This window comes from Dendropsophus ebraccatus, chromosome 3 (genome assembly GCF_027789765.1).
Source record: "Dendropsophus ebraccatus isolate aDenEbr1 chromosome 3, aDenEbr1.pat, whole genome shotgun sequence".
In the NCBI taxonomy this organism is placed as follows: Eukaryota; Metazoa; Chordata; class Amphibia; order Anura; family Hylidae; genus Dendropsophus; species Dendropsophus ebraccatus.
In genome coordinates, this window is record NC_091456.1 from 195,772,719 (window position 1) to 195,794,738 (window position 22,020).

At 43.7% G+C, this 22,020-nt stretch overlaps 2 protein-coding genes across 2 annotated transcripts in view; one reads left to right on the forward strand and one right to left on the reverse strand.

Annotated features, from left to right (window-relative positions):
* LOC138786760 (zinc finger protein 84-like) overlaps positions 1–22,020 on the reverse strand; it is a 790,489-nt gene that overhangs the window by 667,577 nt on the left and 100,892 nt on the right. The gene's annotated exons all lie outside the window — the stretch shown is intronic.
* LOC138786774 (gastrula zinc finger protein XlCGF26.1-like) lies at positions 3,075–8,810 on the forward strand. Its single transcript, XM_069963816.1, has 3 exons — positions 3,075–3,133; positions 3,230–3,416; positions 7,487–8,810. The coding sequence occupies exons 2-3, from the start codon at positions 3,317–3,319 to the stop codon at positions 8,653–8,655; spliced, it is 1,269 nt and encodes a 422-aa protein (XP_069819917.1). The 5' UTR covers positions 3,075–3,133; positions 3,230–3,316; the 3' UTR covers positions 8,656–8,810.

Consider the following 22,020-nt stretch of genomic DNA (forward strand, 5'->3'; position numbering starts at 1 on the left):
ATAAGATTGTACATAATCCGCTGCACTGGAAATTACAAAAAAGGCACCATGCTCACTGGGGGCTGCCAGCTACAGCACACTGTCAACACCTCAGGTAGGCCCGGGAGCTGACAGATTCCCTTTAAACCTTCAGCCCTGCAAAGAAAACTAACAGGTCTGTGAGGAGCAGAATTCTCGCTGGTTGGTGATCAAATCCTTATTTCATGCCGTATAATGTAAATGAATTATGTATATCATACAATGGGATTATCCGGAATGTTCTATAGATTCTGTCTCTCACAGATGAAGTTACAAACCGGAAATATTACTCATCTCTCCATTCTGTGTAGATGGGAAAACTTGAAAAATCAGCAATGTATTATGTAGATGTGGACGTTTCACTTCATACCAGATAGAGATAAGCGGCTACTAAAAAATTCAAATGCTCAATCGAGTTTCAAACCTCATTAAAGTCAATAGGCGACTCAAAAGAATTGTCCAGGCTGGGGCACTTTTTACTGTATGGCCAGGGAGGGGGTGAATATAGACGCCGCCGTCCACTTACCTCCCTGATTCCAGCGCCGGGTCCTGGATCGCGCCGCCCCGTTCTCCCGTCCCGCTACCGCTTCCTGGTCTCAAGTGACGTTTCAAGGCAGCTCAGCCATTCGGTGGTCGTAGTGGGGACCTGCCTCGCCACTGAATGGCTGAGCTGCCTTGAGACGTCACGTCAGACCAGCGGGACGGGAGAACAGGGTGGCGCGATCCATGACCCGGAACCAGGAAGGTAAGTGGACGGCGGCGTCTATATCTAACCCCCCACCCCCCACCCCCCCCCTGGCCTTACAGCAAAAACACCTCTAGCCGGGAGTACCCCTTCAAGCATTTTTTTCAGGAGTTTCAGAAAGTGATGGAAACGGAACGGAATAGCACAGGGGGAGCATGTATGGCTGCATGTAAGACTCCCAGGCCGCTATATTAGCTGTACTAACCGTATACTGGGCCACGATCAGACTGAGAAGACGTCTAATACTGCTATACTATACTGCAGGGATGGGGAACCTTCAGCCCTCCAGCTTCTGCAAAACTACATTTCCCATCATGCTTTAGCTTTGTGTGTCCAGGCATGATGGGAGTTGTACTTTTGCAACTGCTGGAGGGCTGAAGGTTCCCTATCCCTGCTATACTGTAAGTCAGATGCTGTTAAGGACTAGTGATATCCCTTTCTGACACACAAAAAAAGCATTTTTGGGTAGTTGTGGATTAATTCCAGTATTCCTTCTGCGTACTCCAATAACACAAACTGTGTTATAATACAATCGTGTATACCAACTATATACCAGTGCCCGTATACTGGACCACTATCTGCACCAGTATACCATATAATACTGACAAAAACAGAAGAATGTAACAGCAACCAGCAAGTGCTAGGACTTAAACACCCCCGACGTACTAACAATAAAAAAAAAGATTTTTTGAAAAATTAGGTTTTTGATCAAACAGAGTGTATCATCTCACCTGGTTAAGGTGACCTCAGAGAGATGGTTCCTAACACTGGCCTCTCTTGGGCCCACAATAAGCCTTTAAAACTGGCCATGAAGGATCCTATAATACTGGTATAGTGTATGTAATATCATTCTTTTTTTGTGTCGCACTGTAAGATTAATAATCCTGAAAAGGACTTCTGGTTGTTTCTTAGCTAGTCGCCTACCTAGTAACACTAAGCCCTACACAACCTCTGTCCTTACCCCAGCAACTCCCCCTGGTGACTGGTTGTAGCGATCAGGTGGAGATGCGGCATGTTTCACCCTCAACCATAGAGAAACTGAGACAATAAGATATTCACCTCATGTTCCATCCGGGAGAGAAAACCTCATCTACACCGATATCTCCTCTAATGTTTCCTCTTATATCTTCTATAGTTGTATCTTTTATATGGGATTTATGTGGTTTTTATATTACATCTTTTTATGTTACATCTTTCCATCCAGGTAACTGAAATGCAGGATCCTCCATTAACTTCCCTGTTTCATCAGTCAAGGATGCAGAGAGACAAAAACAAGATGGCGGAGAGGATAATAACCCTTACCCTACACATACTCTTCCTGCTTACTGGGGAGGTGAGGGATTCTGGGAGTGATGTCATCATGACATCATTCTTATCTATGGAATAACAGATGGATAGGACTGGAGAGGTGAGGGATTCTGGGAGTGATGTCATCATGACATCATTCTTATCTATGGAATAACAGATGGATAGGACTGGGGAGGTGAGGGATTCTGGGAGTGATGTCATCATGACATCATTCTTATCTATGGAATAACAGATGGATAGGACTGGAGAGGTGAGGGATTCTGGGAGTGATGTCATCATGACATCATTCTTATCTATGGAATAACAGATGGATAGGACTGGAGAGGTGAGGGATTCTGGGAGTGATGTCATCATGACATCATTCTTATCTATGGAATAACAGATGGATAGGACTGGAGAGGTGAGGGATTCTGGGAGTGATGTCATCATGACATCATTCTTATCTATGGAATAACAGATGGATAGGACTGGAGAGGTGAGGGATTCTGGGAATGGATGGAGTGATAGTAATGTGTCTCTCCATACACAGGATTACACCGTAGTGAAGAAGTCCTCTAGTGGGCGCTGTGGGGCCCCTGGGTGTGAAGGATGGGGAAGAACCCTGAGCCCAATCCCGGGGCCCCTGATACATGAGGAAATGGAGGAAGAGAAGATCCTAGAAGTCACCAACAAGATGGTGGAGCTGCTGAGTGGAGAGGTGAGACTGTGGCTGCTGGGAATGCTGGGACATTATACAGTAACACCACTGGAGGGGTGGGGGGGATGACTGTGTGATCATTGTGTGTGTCAGGTTCCTATAAGGTGTCAGGACGTGGCGGTCTATTTCTCCATGGAGGAGTGGGAGTATGTAGAAGGACACAAGGATCAGTACAAGGATGTGATGCTGGAGGATCAGCAGCCCCTCCCATCAGCAGGTAATAGACAGGACTATATACACACCTCCTCTCTGTATTATCTGGATGGAAAGAATGAATTCAGTCTCTGTATGTGTTCCCTCCAGTCAGATCCAGTAAGAGAACAGCACCAGAGAGATGTCCCCGTCCTCTTCTCCCTCAGGATCAGGTAGATGGAGATGTTCCCTATGATCTGTACATCCCTCCTGACTTCTCCTCCTGTCTGATGACTTTTACAATATTTCTCTCACATCTTATGAATCAGGGGGAAGATGGGAACAAAATTAATGCTTCAGAGACAGATGTGAGCAGTGATGAGCAGTATAAGGAGGATATCACTACAGGGAAGGATATGAACTATATTAATGCTACAGATATGATAATGAAAGAAGAGCCAGATGACAGCAGTGATGAGCAGTATAAGGAGGACATCACTACAGATAACCGCCCAGGTGAGTAGTGACCACTGTCGAGGTGCCTTCCCAACGAAGGCCTACTGTTGTTGGCTGTTCTATGTTTGTTTGTCCTAACTTGTGAGGGATAGTATATAGTAGGCGAAGAATTGCTCATTCAGGCTAAAACTGTTACTCAGGGCCCGGCCGTGGTTGTCACACAGATCCTCATAAACACGGAGCGTTGTGCAGTGGGAACAGTGCCAGTGCTAAAACCACTTTGGAATGAGCCTAGTAGCCTAACTATACAAGGACGCTGGACAGTAGTCTGGTTGTTTCCAAGGGAAAGATCTGTAATATGCTAATTACTGTCCTCTGTATACTTGGGGTAACTTGTTTTGCAATCTACATAGCAGCAAGAGTGTATTTCAACATTAGAAAAGGAAGCCCTGAACCGTGGAATATTCTAAGTCCCAGCTTTTGGTAGTGATCCGTGGTCATAAGTGTACAGGACACAAGAAAGAAAATCATCAGTTGGTTATTCTGGGTGCCTCCTGTTATACGATCACGAAGTAATATAAAATGGGACAAACAGAATCAAAAGGGGTTTCTGCAACCCACATAGTGACCTGCCGATATGGCAAAGAACAAGCAAAAAGGGCAAAAGCAATGTTGAAATATTTTAACATCCAACACGATGCTGTTTTTAACCCCAATACTTGGACTAAAGTCCAAGAAACAAGGGAAGGATTAATAATTGATAATGGATGGGAAATGACAGTTACCCATATGAAAGATCTATCTCAACAGGCAAAGGACCAACAATGGATGTATGACTGGAAAGAGGGAACCTGGGATATAACCCAGAGGGGAGATAACAAAAAGGGACCGAGCCTTACTTCAGCTCCAAATCCCCCCCTTCTTACACAAAAACAGTACACGTACCCCCGGGATGGGTATGTTTCAACTGTGGTCAACAAAACCCAGACTGGGAAGACACTTGCTTAGCATGTGGGGCACACAAGCCTCATCCTGATGCTTTGCACCCTGTGATTGAGAGAAGGGTATTTATTAAGGAACCAATAGATCCTAATAATCCTGATGCTCCACGAGATTACCAACTAAGGACATTTGATGAATATAAACCCTGGCAACCTGGGGATCAAATGTCCCTGTTCGGGCGCCAATAATGTCGAGGTGCCTTCCCAACGAAGGCCTACTGTTGTTGGCTGTCTCCTAATTGAGTTGGAGAATGGGTCCGGATCCCCTCTCCCACACCATGCACTTAGAATGAAGACACAGACAACGTATCTTGCAAACAAGTCTGGTGTGTTCCCCCATCTCTGAGAACCCACCTTTATTTATACAGGAAAAAACCAATGGATATGAATGTAAAATGCAAAGTCATACACTATGCAAGTCATCAACTTCAAAAGAACGGATAACTACAGATATGTTTTTAGCAGATAATTAATGTTATTTTATTATTCACATTTTTGTAAGCAGATAACAAAATGTTCATGTATCAACATCCTTATGTAAACAATTTTTTAATATCAACATCCTTATGTAAACAATTTTTTAATATCAACATCCTTATGTAAACAATTTTTAATTGAACATTTAATCTTATTGTATGTCCATATCTGTCAAAACATATCTGTAGTTATCCGTTCTTTTGAAGTTGATGACTTGCATAGTGTATGACTTTGCATTTTACATTCATATCCATTGGTTTTTTCCTGTATAAATAAAGGTGGGTTCTCAGAGATAGCAGGACACACCAGACTTGTTTGCAAGATACGTTGTCTGTGTCTTCATTCTAAGTGCATGGTGTGGGAGAGGGGATCCGGACCCATTCTCCAACTCAATTAGGAGACAGCCAACAACAGTAGGCCTTCGTTGGGAAGGCACCTCGACACCACTAAATGCAGAGAACAGTCACACATAGGGTCGGTATTTGGGGTGTGGGATCTATGTGATCTGTATATATGTGGCACCTACTGGGGGCGTCTCCTTGTGTCAGATCATCAGTAACATAAACCTCCTGGGAAGCATCAGAGAGGAGGATCAGCTCCAGAATTAGACATCATTGTGTCCTGAGAGGAGGTCGGGGGTCTCAGCATTTTATCTCTGACATTAAGTGTGGGGGGGGGGGGATGTTATCAGGAAGATTATTCCTCCAGACGACATTACTACAGGTTATTGTACTGGAGATAAACCTTAACCCCTGGATGACCACAATACGTCTTCTGTTAGGGGATAAACGTAATCGTATGGGTTCTGTTTGGTGTTTGACCCTTTTCATCTGTATTGATGACTTTTTGGATTTGATGTGATCTCGTGTAAATTTTTGCTCTTGATATTTCCCTTCGATTGTTTTTTCTGGACTTGTGTTACTTCTGGATGGTGATTTTGTGTTTTCCGGGACCTCCTGGCATGATGGAATTTGTCCTCTGTCTAGCCTTCCTAGTTCTTATTGCTGGGACTTGTGGTTCTCCTGCATTTGTTGTGGCCCTTTGCCTTCACCTGACTGGTTTCATCTCCCCTCCTTGCACTAATTGGGCCTGATACTTAGGGCCGTATTAAGTGGCTGATATTCCGGGTAAGCTAGCGCTGATCTGCCAGATAGACTTACTGAGCCTATTACATGGCTAGATAATCGTGCAGCAAGGGCTGTATGTGTGTGTGTGTATATATATATATATATATATATATATATATATATATATATATATATATACAAACACACACACGCAATCTGTCCATGCTCCCTGTTGTTCTTCTAGCTTCTCCCCGCAGCCGCCTCTGGAGCTTCTGAGTTGGTCTCTGAAGTGACAGGCCGTTCAGTTCAGCCAATCACTGTCTGCGGCGCTGTCCCGTCTCGGCCAGTGATTGGCTGAGCGGCCTGTCACTTCTGAAACCGACCGATGATTTTTAGTCTGGATTTGAAGACACAATCAGCTGATAATCGTTTCTTCGGCTGATTGTTGTTTTTATTAGGTGGAGCGATAATCTGTGGAATCTGCCTGATTCTGAATATTATCGCTCTGTGTAAAAGGACCCTTAGGGCAGGTTGTCCAAATAGGCAGGGATAGGGGGCTGGGCTCAGATTGGGAAGGTGCATAGGATTGGGACACTTTCCTGACGAAGGTGATCGTAAACGGTTAAACGCGTTGGATCTTTGTGTCCTACACGAGCACCCATACAGACAAAGGAGTGACGTCACTTGAAGTTTGAACTGACAGCATGCAAGAACGTGAATAGGCGGTTGTAGTAGTGACAACTATCAGAATAGGGATTTGGAGATACGGCTAAAGTACAGGAACTACAACAAGGGCTTGAGGTATATATACTTCTACCTTACATGCATCGCCATCCGGAGAGTTTTCCGTCCTAAGTTTAGGGGCAGGTAGATCCTTAACCCCTTCTGTCACCAGTGACTCACGGTAAGAAAATCAGCAGAACACCATTAGCATATCCGGCACTCTCCCCGCTGGAGAACGATATCTACATAACTGTAACAACTATATTATCACTTTGTTATTTAGACAACTGTTACATGCTATAACAGCGATTATTACATCATAGTCTAATTAATAGTCATCCTAGCACTAAATACATTATTATTAAAACTGTCAGAATTGTTGTATTTTGTTAATAGAAAAGAAACCAATATAAAAGTCCTGTGTGTGCCACAATGGTGCCATAAAAAGTACAACTTGTCCCACAAAAAACAAGCCCTCATATAGATATGTCATCGCAGAAATAAACCGCCCGGGATCAGCTGTGTGGTGATTAGAATATCGGCTCCTTTGTATTGTCATCAGTGCTGGTGATATATAGCTGTGGATGAGGGAGGGCCGGATGTCATCAGTGCTGGTGATATATAGCTGTGGATGAGGGAGGGCCGGATGACATCAGTGCTGGTGATATATAGCTGTGGATGAGGGAGGGCCGGATGACATTAGATGGGAGGGAGGTCAGGTTGCTGGGAAGGTTCCATGATGTCATATCCTGCTCTCATTCTCAGCCTATAGTTGCTTTTCAGGATGTTGTGCATCAGACTTACTATACAGAATACAAGGTTATCAAGTATAATAACACTAAGATGTGATTCTTCTTGGCAGATGAGTGTACCCGGAGATCAGAGGGACATCAGATATCTCCAGATATTACAGCAGATGGTCAGATCACACAAGATACATATGAAGAACCTTCTATTCCCCCAGATATACCCCCAGCCCCTCACAGCAAAGATCTGGCATCTGAACCTGTTATACTAGTCCCATCTACTCATTCACTTCAGTCTGTTAAACCAAAGAAGAACAAACCATTTCCATGTTCAGAATGTGGGAAATGTTTTACTTTTCAATCAAATGTTGTTGCACATCTGCGAATTCACACAGGCGAGAAGCCGTTTTCATGTTCAAAATGTGGGAAATGTTTTACTTTTCGATCAGACCTTTATAGACATCTGAGAATTCATACAGGAGAGAAGCCGTTTTCATGTTCAAAATGTGGGAAATGTTTTGCTCGGAAATCAAATCTTTTTGAACATCGAAAACTGCACACAGGGCAGAGGCCATTTTCTTGTCAAGAATGTGGGAAATCTTTTACCCAGAAATCAAGTCTTGGTAGGCATCAAAAGACTCATATGGGTAAAGAAAAGTTGTCATGCCCCATATGTAGGAAATGTTTTTCTCGAAAAGGTCTTGTTAATCATCTCAAAAGTCACACAGAGAAGAAACTAATTTCATGTTCAGAATGTGGGAGATGTTTTACTTCCAAATCGAATCTTATTCAACATCTTTATATTCACACAGGGAAGAAGCCTTTCTTATGCTCAGAATGTGGTAGATGTTTTGCAAATAATTCAAATCTTTCTAAACATAAAATGCTGCACTCTGGGGTGAAGCCATTTTTATGTTCAATATGTGGGAAACGATTTTCTTATAGTTCAAATCTTTCTACACATAAAAAAGTGCACTCTGGGGAGAAGCCATTTTCATGTACAGAATGTGGGAAATGTTTTACAACTAAATCCAATCTTGGTCAACATCTTAGAACTCATGAACCGGAAATGACATATTCCTGCTCAGAATGTGGGAAATGTTTTACTCAAAGATCATATTTTGTTGAACATGAAGAAAATCATAAAAGGGAGAAGCTAATTTCATGCCCAGAATGTGGGGAAAGTTTTACAAATCAATCAAACCTTGAGGAACATAGAAGCTCCCATAGGAGGAAAGCCGCTGCCATGGACCAGATTTTAGAAATGTTTTTCTCAGATATTTAATCTTGTTAAACGTCAAAAAATCAGAGGAGAAGCCATTTTCATGCACAGAACGCGAGAAATGTTTCACTCAGAACAAATATTGTTTGTCCAAAAAGGAAATATTTGTGCATTGAATATTGGATATTAAAGTATATACACCCCATTACCATACTAAATATTGTACAGCCGTCTCAATCTCTCTGAGGGTTCTATTACACAAAGCGATTTTAGTTTTTTTTGTTTTTTACGATAAACGATTGCAAATGAGAGTTTATCGTTAACTTGAAATTGTTCACCACATTACACAGAACGATAGTTTTTAGTTACGATTATTACTACAGTCGTTGCCTCCATCTGATCCTGGCAAATCAAGGAACGATGCTGAAATTATGGTCCGTTTACACAGAGCGATAATTCGCCCAATCGATCATTTGACGATTTTGAAGCAATGATTTGGTTTTTATAATCAGCGTTTAGACGAAGAGATAAATTGTTAGAAAAATCGATATTGCGATCGGTTTTAAGATCGTTTAAGCCCATCTCACACATAGGGTGAATCAGTAAAAGACTGTTTACACAAAGCGATCTGCGAAATTTTAGCCAACAACGATTTGAGAACGATCACAATGTTTAAAGATCACAATGAATCTCTGTGCGTACGTGAGCGCTGATCTCTGTGCGTACATGAGCGCTGATCCTGTATGTACATGAGTGGTGATCTCTGTTTTCTTTTACAGACTCCTCACAAGGTGCGATCAGTCGGGCAGCACGATCAGTCGGGCAGCACAAACTATCACTGGATCAGCACATCGGCCGCACATTACATGGGAAGATGTGTAACCAGCTATATATATATCAGTGTTAGACATATACAGGGTAATCTAAAGAGGATTCTGCAAATTAAAGCCGAGGGGATGGGGGGGCGGATACACTGAGACCTCTATGTAGCCGCAGACAGGGGGCAGGATGGGGATTGTAGAGGCCGGGGAATAATCCAATCTGGAGAATAAAAGCTGAAATTGTTATTATGCGGGTGACACACCATTAGGGTCCTGTTACACAAAACAATTCTCTGCCATACTTAGCCGATTACTGGTACATGTGCATTACACATATACAGCTCTGCTACATGTACATTACACATATACAGCTCTACTGTGTACACATACAGCTCAGCTACATGTACATTACACACATACAGCTCAGCTACATGTACATTACACACAGCTCAGCTAAATGTACATTACACACATACAGCTCTGCAACATGTATATTACACATATACAGCTCAGTTACATGTACATTACACACATATACAGCTCAGCTACATGTACATTACACACATACAGCTCAGCTACATGTACATTACATATATACAGCTCAGCTACATGTACATTACACATATACAGCTCAGCTACATGTACATTACACACATATACAGCTCAGCTACATGTACATTACACACATACAGCTTTACTGTGTAGTGATGAGCAAGTACTAAAATGCTCAGATGTTCGTTACTTGAGAAGAATATTTCCCGATACTCGGGTGCTCGTTTCGAGTAACGAACCCCATTGTCCCCAAGGCAATGGGAAACTCAAGCATTTTTGCAGGGGACCCAAGGTCAGAAGAGGGAAGGTCGTGTGAAAACCTGTCAACCTCAGAAAATGAGGAAAACAACAGGGGCAGCATGCATGGATGCCTCTGAGGCTGCCTAATCGCACCATTACACCAAATTATGGTCAACAGTATGGCAGTGATCACACAGTGAAGGATTAAAACAGAGGTGGTATATGAATCACCCCAAAATTTAGCCTGACACAGGGAACTATTAAAACACATGTAGCATATGAACCACCCCAAAATTTTTCCTGACACAGCATGGCGGTGAGAACACAGGGAACCATTCAAACACTGGTAGCATATGGACCACCCAAAAACTTAGCCTGACACCACTGACCCAGACCAAGATGGGTGAGGCACATGCAGCCGTGGTCAAAGGCCTGAAGGTTACTTTGAATATTTATTCATTCAAGTTTGTAACCAGCAATAACATGGTATGAAATGGACAATACAATCATCCAACAAAAATAGCCAGATTATGGCTAGATTTAGCCTCACACCCTCATGCAGTTGTGCATGAGGCAAATCATTGGAGGTAGGGACGAAGAATTAATACAGTCTTCTTAAGAGGCCCCGGAATTTATACGAACACACTTTTAATCCTTTAAAGAGTATCTAAGAGAGGGCAAGTGCTGTAGCCTATGTACCGTGAGGCCCCGTAAGTTGTGAGAAGAAGCTAGGAAATGAATGTCTGTGGTATGCTTTGAAAATTGAAATTGAACATTAACAAAAAAGACCATAAAGTGTCTTTAACCGTTCTTTAGATGAGGCAGGCGTGAAACCTCCCAAAAATTCGGCCTGACACAGCATGGCAGTGAGTACACAGAGAACCATTAAAATTGAGTTAGCAAGTGAGCCTCCCAACAACTATGCCAGACACAGCATGGCGGTGAGAACAGAGTGACCCATGTAGAAGCTGTAGCAGGTGAGCCTCTTAACAATTATGCAAGACAGTGATGATGCCACCTGCTGCACTGAAGACCCGCTCTGACAACACGCTAGCAGCAGGGCAGCGCAGCACCTCAAGTCAAACTCAAAATCAAATCAGCGGTGGGGAGAAGTGGTGAGTCACATCCAAACTCACTGCTAATTGTCCTGTGTAAGAGGGTGGCATATACTATATAGCTGCAGTTACCCACACATTTTATACGACAACCTCCAAAAACTAGTGCGACCAGTATATTTTCTTATTTCTTTATTTGTTACTGCAGTAACATCCAAGCTCACTGCTAATTGCCCTGTGTAAGAGGGTGGCATATACTATATAGCTGCAGTTACCCACACATTTTATACGACAACCTCCAAAAACTAGTGTGACCAGTATATTTTCTTATTTCTTCATTTCTTACTGCAGTCACATCCAAGCTCACTGCTAATTGCACTGTGTAAGAGGATGGCATATACTATATAGCTGCAGTTATTCACAGATTTTATTCAACTACCTCCAAAAACTAGTGACACTATATTTTCTTATTTCTCCATTTCGTACTGCAGTCACATCAAAGCTCACTGCTAATTGCCCTGTGTAAGAGGGTGGCATAGACTATATACCTGCAGTTGCCCATAGATTGTATACGTTGGTATGGTCAGCAAGGTACTCCCTCCCCATCTTTCTGAAGGCCTCCCCCCTACTCTGTCTAGACTGGAGACGGGTGACAGTCTTGCTGGGGTGCCATGAAACTGTCAAAGGCCTTGAAGAGTGTTCCCCTGCCCCTTTACAAGCTGCCTGCTCCACCCCTCCTCTCCCCCGTTTTTTGCCCACAGAACTACGTCTTCTGGCGCTAGTGGTGTCAGATGGGAAGTAAATTTTCAGTTTCTGCACCAGGGTCTGTTGACATTGATTCACTCTCATACTGTGTTCCTCGGCAGGAATGAGAGTGAAAAAGTTCTGCTTGTACCGAAGGTCCAGGAGGGTGAACACCCAGTAATCGGTGTTGCAAAAAAAAAAAAAAATTTAACCCAAGGGTCACGGGAAAGACAGCCTAACATAAAGTCAGCCATGTGCGCCAGGGTCCCAACACGCTAGAATTCCCTCTCCTAAATAGGCTGACTCTCCAACAATTCCTCCTCATTAGGCCATACACGCTCAACAGCTAAGGACTGAGCATGGGTACCCTCTTAAGTCGCGGCAGCAGTCTGCTCCTCTTCCTCCTCCTCTACTTGGGCTGGCTATCTAGCGGCAGATGTTCCCCCTTCTCCTGAGACGAAGGCATAGGCTGAGCAGGGAGGTTTGAAGCAGACACAGCAGCGGGATGGTGAGGCTGATGATGGCGGCATCACCACTGACCATCTGTGTTGACTCCTCAAAGGGGCCCAGTACCTGACAGATAGCAGACATCCACGTCCACTTTGGCATCTGGCAACCCACAATGGAGTGTGGAATTCCACCGCGTGGGCACGTGAACCACCCCAAAATTTAGCATGGCAGTGAGAACACAGGGAACCATTAAAACACAGGTAGCATATGAACCACCCAAAAACTTAGCCTGACACCACGGAGATACAATAGATGAACAGACAGCGCTGCAAGATAGTCAAATTTAAATTCGACTATTAGTTGAATTGAAGTTGATTTCATTTGAAAATTGAAATTGAAGATTTCAAAAAAAGGCCATGAAGTGGCCTTTAACGAGCAGCTGACTGCTGCCTTTGAAACTGCTAAAAAATAAAAGGACGAAAGGACGGCAGAGAACACCCGCAAGTTGACATCCACAGATTGTCTGGTTCGAAATGGACAACACAAGAAGGATGCTAAATTAGGATCCACCATTTTCACTGCCTGTTCCTTTGAACGTTGCCAGTGCCTGACAAGCAGACAGCTCCCCTCCTCCCCCCCCCCCCCCCCCCCCCCGCCCTTAATAACTTGTCTTTTAAATTACTAGACTGACCAGTAGCTGACTACTGCCTTTGAAACAGCTAAAAAATGAAAGGACGCCTGCAAGTTGACATATACAGATAATATGGTTTGAAATGGATAACACAAGGATGCTAAATTAGGATCCACCATTTTCACTGTGAGTTCCTTTGAACAGTGGTGTGTATCTTGGAGTTACAATAGATGATCTGACCGCCCTGCAAAATAGCACTTGAATTGAAGTCGATTTGTGTAAAGTGTCCTTTACCGGCCTTTAGATGAGGCAGGCGTGGAACCTCCCAAAAATTAGGCCAGACACAGTAGAGTACCAAGGGGCAGCAACCGCCATGAGGTTCCTAAAAGCTTCTGTCTCTACCAGCCGATAGGGCAGCATCTCCAGGCTCAACAGTATGCCTATGTGCACATTTAGGGCTTATGCATGTGGGTTAGTTGCAGTGTATTTGCGCTTCCATTCAAAGGTCTGTTGTAGGGACAGTTGAACGCTGCACTTGGACACCTTGCTGGAGGGTGTGGAGCATAGTGGAGGTGAAGGGGTGGGTGTAGGGCGGGAGGCGCTCGTGCCTGGGGCCTGACAGAGCCAGCACGTGACACGGGGGAAGGAGCAGGGGTGTGGCTTGCAGTAACTGAACAGCCTTGGTTTCACTGAGTAGGGTGTTTAGCACTCATATGCTAACTTTCCTTACATCATGTGATTCACCACTTCTCCCCACCACTGTTTTGAGTTTAAATTTGACTGTAGCAGTTGGGGTAACTTTCCTTGCATCATGTGACTCACCACTTCTCCCCACCGCTGATTTGAGTTTGAATTTGACTGTAGCAGTTGGGGAAATGTGCACAGATGCACTGCACCTTGGTGAGCAAGTCGGCCAAATTGGGGTAGGTTTTAAGGAACCGCAGCAACACTAGGTTGAAGACGTAGGCCAGGCATGGTACATGTGTGAGGCTGCCGTGTTGCAGAGCCGCCACCAGGTTCCACCCGTTGTCACACGCAACCAACCTCATTGCTAATTACACAAGAGTAAATAGCAGTGAGCTTGGATATGGCTGCACTAAGAAATAAAGAAATAAATTTCTGCAGGCTGTCGGGCGGAAGGCCCTCGTGCCTGGGGCCTGGGCGGGGGGACTGACAGATCCAGCATGTGACACAGGGGAAGGAGCAGGGGTGTGACTAGCAGTCACTGAACGGCCTTGGTTCCACTGAGTGGGGTGTTTAGCACTCATATGCCTGCGCATGCTGGTAATGCTTAGCCTGGTATTGGTGGCTCCCCTGCTGATCCTGGCATGGCACACGTTGCACACTACAGTCCGTCGGTCATACGCAGTTTCTTTAAAGAACCTCCAGACTTGCCAACATCTAGGCCTGGCCACGGGAGTTTGACTCCGTGAAACAGTTGCTGATCTACTTGCTTTGGCCTTGCTTCTCCCTCTGCCCACCCCTCTTCCTCTTCTAACCGGTCCTGTGACTGACCTTGCCTCCCCCTCAGAAGCTAAATATAAGTGCTGCTATATAGAGTATGCCACCCTCTTACATAAGGCAATTAGCAGTGAGCTTGTATATGGCTGCACTGAGAAATAAGAAAATATACTGGTCAGACTAGTATTTGGAGGTTGTCAAATATAATCTGTGGGTAATTTCTGCTATATACTGTATGCCATGCCACCCTCTTACACAGGGCAATTAGTAGTGAGCTTGGATATGCCTTCACTGAGAAATACAGAAATCATAAAATATACTGGTGGTCACACTAGTTTTTCGGAGGCTCTCCTATACAATCTGTTGCTGACTGCAGCTATAAACTCAATGCCACCCTCTTACACAGGGCAATTAGCAGTGAGCTTGGGTATGCCCTCAGTAAGAAATACAGAAATAGGTAAATATACTGGTGGTTAGTGTCACACTAGTATTTGGAGCCTGTCGTATAGAGTCTGTGTATAAGTGGTGAGCTGTGGTCTATGGCACCTGTTACACAGGACAATGAGCAGTGAAGTTCTATGCAGGTGTACTACAAATCACATAAATACAATGTACGACAGTAGCAGCACCAACCACAAAACAATAAAAGAGTACACTGAGCACTTCTTAGGGGTCTGTATGCAACACCTAATGTCCCCTTTCTGCCAGCAGCCGGTCACCACAGTGTGCTGCTGAATTCGTGGTAGCTGCACTGCAAGTCCCAGCCACCAGTCTGTAGTAATACCAAAAACAATAACGATTTTAAGCCCTTACAAGGGCTGTTTAGTTCTTTCGCTAGTGTTCTCTGCCTACTGGAACGCTAATTCCCTCCCTAACGCTCTCCCTGACCAGCAGCAGCTCTGTCTCTATTCTCTTCCAGAATACGTCTGAAGCAGGCACTGGCGGCCGAGATTTTTATATGGCAGGGTCATCTGATCAACCAATCGCTGCTATCGACATGTATGGGTCCAGCATGATCACAGAATGTACCAAAGAGTCTCCTGCGTGTTGATTGGCTGAGAAATTGCGCCCAAACTTACAGGAAACGGATGATGAGATTTTCTTGAGTATCGCGAGATGCTCATCCGAGTAACTAGTACCATCGAGTACCCTAATACTCGATCGAGTACCAAGCTCGAACAAGCATATTTGCTCATCACTACTACTGAGTACATATACAGCTCAGCTACATGTACATTACACACATATACAGCTCAGTTACATGTACATTACACATATATACAGCTCAGCTACATGTACATTACACACATACAGCTCAGCTACATGTACATTACACACATACAGCTCAGCTACATGTACATTACACATATACAGCTCAGCTACATGTACATTACACATATACAGCTCAGCTACATGTACATTACACACATACAGCTCAGCTACATGTACATTACACACATATACAGCTCAGCTACATGTACATTACACATATACAGCTCAGCTACATGTACATTACACATATACAGCTCAGCTACATGTACATTACACACATATACAGCTCAGCTACATGTACATTACACACATATACAGCTCAGTTACATGTACATTACACATATATACAGCTCAGCTACATGTTCATTACACATACACTCACCGGCCACTTTATTAGGTACACCATGCTAGTAACGGGTTGGACCCCCTTTTGCCTTCAGAACTGCCCCAATTCTTGGTGGCATAGATACAACAAGGTGCTGGAAGCTTCCTCAGAGATTTTGGTCCATATTGACATGATGGCATCACACAGTTGCCGCAGATTTGTCGACTGCACATCCATGATGCCAATCTCCCGTTCCACCACATCCCAAAGATGCTCTATTGGATTGAGATCTGGTGACTGTGGAGGCCATTTGAGTACAGTGAACTCATTGTCATGTTCAAGAAACCAGTCTGAGATGATTCTAGCTTTATGACATGGCGCATTATCCTGCTGAAAGTAGCCATCAGATGTTGGGTCCATTGTGGTCATAAAGGGATGGACATGGTCAGCAACAATACTCAGGTAGGCTGTGGCGTTGCAACCATGCTCAATTGGTACCAAGGGGCCCAAAGAGTGCCAAGAAAATATTCCCCACACCATGACACCACCACCACCAGCCTTATCCGTTGATACAAGGCAGGATGGATCCATGCTTTCATGTTGTTGATGCCAAATTCTGACCCTACCATCCGAATGTCGTAGCAGAAATCGAGACTCATCAGACCAGGCAACGTTTTTCCAATCTTCTACTGTCCAATTTCGATGAGCTTGTGCAAATTGTAGCCTCAGTTTCCTGTCCTTAGCTGAGCGGAGTGGCACCCGGTGTGGTCTTCTGCTGCTGTAGCCCATCTGCCTCAAAGTTCGACGTACTGTGCGTTCAGAGATGCTCTTCTGCCTACCTTGGTTGTGTGAAGGTATATAATAAAATATATAAAAAAATTGTAATTCCTTGACTCAGTCTTCTGCGTGTGAAGGTTTTCTGTTTCTGCCATGCTGCTGACCCTCTTGTCAATCAAGCTATACCATCTTGGATGTATTGAGAGGAGCCTTGGCCCTAAATGGAAGTACCAGACCATTACTGAGAAGTTATGAATATGCAAAGAACTGTGTCCTATCTCTGGACTGTAGTCAATGAGAAGTTAACATGTGTATTCTTGTCCATTTTGAGCCCACCCTGAACTGTATAAGACCCCTCTGTATTTGCAATAAATTGGTGCACCCTGCTGAGAGAGGAGCGATACCAACGCACGTGTCTGGTGTTAATTTTCTCACTGCCGGCCTCAGCTATTTGATTGGGACAGGAATAGTCATTCGAAGAAGGGTGACAAAAGCCAAATCACCCTTTCAGTTGTAACGGTTGGCTATTTGAGTCACTGTTGCCTTTCTATGAGCTCGAACCAGTCTGCCCATTCTCCTCTGACCTCTAGCATCAACAAGGCATTTCCGCCCACAGAACTGCCGCTCACTGGATGTTTTTTCTTTTTCGGGCCATTCTCTATAAACCCTAGAGATGGTTGTGCGTGAAAATCACAGTAGATCAGCAGTTTCTGAAATACTCAGACCAGCCCTTCTGGCACCAACAACCATGCCACATTCACAGGCCCTCAAATCACCTTTCTTCCCCACACTGATGCTCGGTTTGAACTGCAGGAGATTGTCTTGACCATGTCTACATGCCTAAATGCACTGAGTTGCCGCCATGTGATTGGCTGATTAGAAATTAAGTGGTAACGTGCAGTTGGACAGGTGTACCTAATAAAGTGGCCGGTGAGTGTATATACAGCTTAACTACATGTACACTACACACATACAGCTCAGCTACATGTACATTACACACATATACAGCTCAGCTACATGTACATTACACATATACAGCTCAGCTACATGTACATTACACACATATACAGCTCAGCTACATGTACATTACACACACATACAGCTCAGCTACATGTACATTACACACATATACAGCTCAGCTACATGTACATTACACACATATACAGCTCAGCTACATGTACATTACACACATATACAGCTCAGCTACATGTACATTACACATATACAGCTCAGCTACATGTACAATAACACACATACAGCTCAGCTACCTGTACATTAAACACATACAGCTCAGCTACATGTACATTACACACAGGGCTCTGCTGCAGGCATATATAACACACACATACACAGCTCTGCTCCACACACATCACACACACACAGCTCTGCTGCATACACATCACTTCAGCTCATCCAGCACAGCAGAGTCCTGCATACACTGAGCAGCAGCCCCTGATCATGTGACTCCTCCTCCTCCATGTGATTGATCACATGACTGTGACATCACGGCAGGTCCTGGAAGAACAGGGGAGGCTCCTGTACAGCTCTGCAGGTGAAGGTACAGTATATATATATATATATATATATATATATATATATATATATATATATAAACACACACATACGTACGTGTGTGTGTGGAGTCTCCGGTTTCTGTATCGCTCAGTTGATGTCTCTCTATGAGGTTATTGTGGGTTGTGATGTATTTTGGGGCATTACTAAACTCACTAAATCACTTTAAAGGGAACCTGTCACCCTGGCTGCCGGGGTGAAGCCCGTCCGACCCCCCAGTGGAGCCCCTTTTACTTACTCCTTCCTCGAAGACCCCCACGGGGCTCCACCGGGGATGACAGGCTTCCTTTAACCTTAATGTTCTGTTCGGTCAAAAATGACCGAATTTGAAATTTGATATTTTTTTAAATATTCATTATGCAGTTTTGGAACTTGTGGTTCATTGACTTTTCCTCATTTGAGGGGTTCTTACTAATAACAGTTTTTATTTATTTTTTGTTTACATTTTGCTCCACGTCTTTTTTTACACTCGTACTGTTTTGTCAAAAATGACCGATAGCCTTTTATACTAATCTTCAGCCATTTTGTTGAAAAAAATAAATAAAATAAAGGAGTATAATCTCATTTTGGTTTATATAGAATTATGATAGTGTAGATGGATTCCTTTCAAGTATAGTTATGTGTTGTTCTTATAGAAATGGATCAATTCAGTTGTCAACCTTTCACATGGTAAATGTGAATTATTTTTCTTAGCTGGTTCCTTGTATTAGCTGGTTCTACAGTCATGGCCAAAAGTTTGGAGAATTATACAAATATTAATTTTTACAAAGTCTACTGCTTCAGTTTTTAAAATAGCAATTTGCATATAGTCCAGAATGTTATAAAGAGTGATCAGCTTAACAGCAATTACTTGAAAAGTCAATATTTGCCTAGAAAATGAACTTTATCCCCCAAAACACATTTCAACATCATTGCAGCCCTGCCTTACAAGGAGCAGCTAACATTGTTTCAGTGATTGCTCCATTAACACAGGTGTGGGTGTTGATGAGGACAGGGCTGGAGATCAATCTGTCATGATTAAGAATGACACCACTGGACAATTTAAAAGGAGGCTGGTGCTTGGCATCATTGTTTCTCTTCTGTTAACCATAGTTATCTCTAAAGAAACACGTGCAGTCATCATATCACTGCACAAAAATGGCCTAACAGGGAAGAGTATCGCAGCTAGAAAGATTGCACCTCAGTCAACAATCTATCGCATCATCAAGAATTTCAAGGAGAGAGGTTCCTTTGTTGCCAAAAAGGCTCCAGGGCGCCCAAGAAAGACCAGCAAGCGCCAGGAATGTCTCTTAAAAGTGTTTCAGCTGCGGGATGGGGCTACCAGCAGTGCAGAGCTTGCTCAGGAATGGCAGCAGGCAGGTGTGATTGCATCTGCACTGTGCACTGTGAGACTGCAGAGACTCTTGGAGCAAGGCCTGGTCTCAAGGCGGGCAGCAAAGAAGCCACTTCTCTCCAGAAAAAAACATCTGGGACAGACTGATATTCTGCAAAAGGTCCAGGGAGCGGACTGCTGAGGACTGGGGGAAAGGTCCAGGGAGAGGACTGCTGAGGACTGGGGGAAAGGTCCAGGGAGTGGACTGCTGAGGACTGGGGGAAAGGTACAGGGAGTGGACTGCTGAGGACTGGGGGAAAGGTCCAGGGAGTGGACTGCTGAGGACTGGGGGAAAGGTCCAGGGAGTGGACTGCTGAGGACTGGGGGAAAGGTCCAGGGAGTGGACTGCTGAGGACTGGGGGAAAGTCATTGTCTCTGATGAATCCCCTTTCCGATTGTTTGGGACATCTGGAAAACAACTTATTGGGAGAAGACGAGGTGAGCGCTACCACCAGTCTTGTCTCATGCCAACTGTAACCGGCATCCTATAACCATTCATGTGTGGGGTTGCTTCTCAGCCAAGGGAATCGGCTCTCTTACAGTCTTGCCTAAATATACAGTAGTATGCAAAGAAAGAATAGATCTAGAAAAACAAGGTCTGCACCTCCACAATATAGTAAATATTCTTTCTTAAATCCAATCCAAAAAAGACACAAGATTAAAAACCTTTAGAAACACACACACGATCCTACCACTGGCCCCAATAAGGCACAGTGAAAGACTGGTCCACCCCACATGATAATACAGAGACAGCAAAAATTAATAAACAAATATGATTATAATATAGTGCAAAAATGTATATGTAAACTATCTGACCCTATTATTAAGTGCATGTAAAAAAGTGTGAAACATAACAATATCCTGAAAAAGAGGAAATGAATATGCAATAAAGTGAAAACACAAATCAAAAGTAAATAAACAGATAATATATACAGTCACAATTGCTGTCTCACGGATGGATCAAGCAGATTAACCTGCAGATTTGCATACTATGGTAGTCTTTGGGTCTGGATAGGACTAGCACTCCGGTACTATTGTATGTGGTGTCCGCCTTATATGTGTGTAGTTGCCTAAATATACAGCCATGAATAAAGAATGGGACCAGAATGTCCTCCAAGAGCAACTTCTCCCAACCGTCCAAGAGCAGTTTGGCCATCAACAATGCCTTTTCCAGCATGATGGAGCACCTTGCCATAAAGCAAAGGTGATAAGTAAATGGCTAAGGGAACAAAACATAGAGATTTTGGGTCCATGGCCTGGAAACTCCCCAGATCTTAATCCCATTGAGAACTTGTGGTCAATCATCAAGAGACGGGTGGACAAACAAAAACAAAATTCTGACAAAATGCAAGCATTTATTGTGCAAGAGTGGACGGCTATCAGTCAGGATTTGGTCCAGAAGTTGTGTGAGAGCAGCCGGGGAGAATTGCAGAGGTCCTGAAGAAGAAGGGTCAACACTGCAAATATTGACTTGCTGCAGTAACTCATTCCGTCAGTATAAGCTTCTGTTACTCAGAATATGATTGCAATTATATTTCTGTATGTGATAAAAACATCTGACAAACTGTAAAAAACTAATAACCTGTAACCCCATCTATAACATCTAACCTTATTAATGGCTGAATGGATCATATTATCTTTGGCATTAGTGGAATCAAATTATTATCATCCAAGATATATCTACACTGTATTCCAGTCTCATTCTCTTCTCCACTCTCATATTGAGTATAGGGCTGAACTCTCACTTAGTAATTTCTTGACCTCCAAAATGGTGGATGACTGGAAGTCCTAATATGGTCGTGTCTAAATGGTCACGTGGGTAATGTATGGATCATAGTAAGATATAGCTACGTGTCCAGCTTGACCAATCCACTTGGAGCTTTGCCAGTATACCATTTTTGGAATATAAGTTGTACTGGGTGTAACCATATTTGGGCATAAGTGTATATATTTTCCCGGTCAGGAGAGTATATAGACTTAGAAGGTTAGTTGGTTGGGGGGTCTTTTGGTATACCATCTTTCAAGAGAAGCCTCCACGCACATCTGGGGTTTGTTAGCCCCCACCTCAGGAATTCACCCAAGGAAGTTCTTTGTTCTCTAGCCAAATCTTCAGTCACCATTGGAGAGACGAGATCCCCATCATTTTTGGGACTCTG

Coding starts and splice junctions, on each gene's coding strand:
- LOC138786774 (XM_069963816.1), top strand. CDS start 3,317: ATGAACTATATTAATGCTACAGATATGATAATGAAAGAAGAGCCAGAT. Junction 3,417..7,486: donor CACTACAGATAACCGCCCAG/GTGAGTAGTGAC, acceptor TCTTCTTGGCAG/ATGAGTGTACCCGGAGATCA.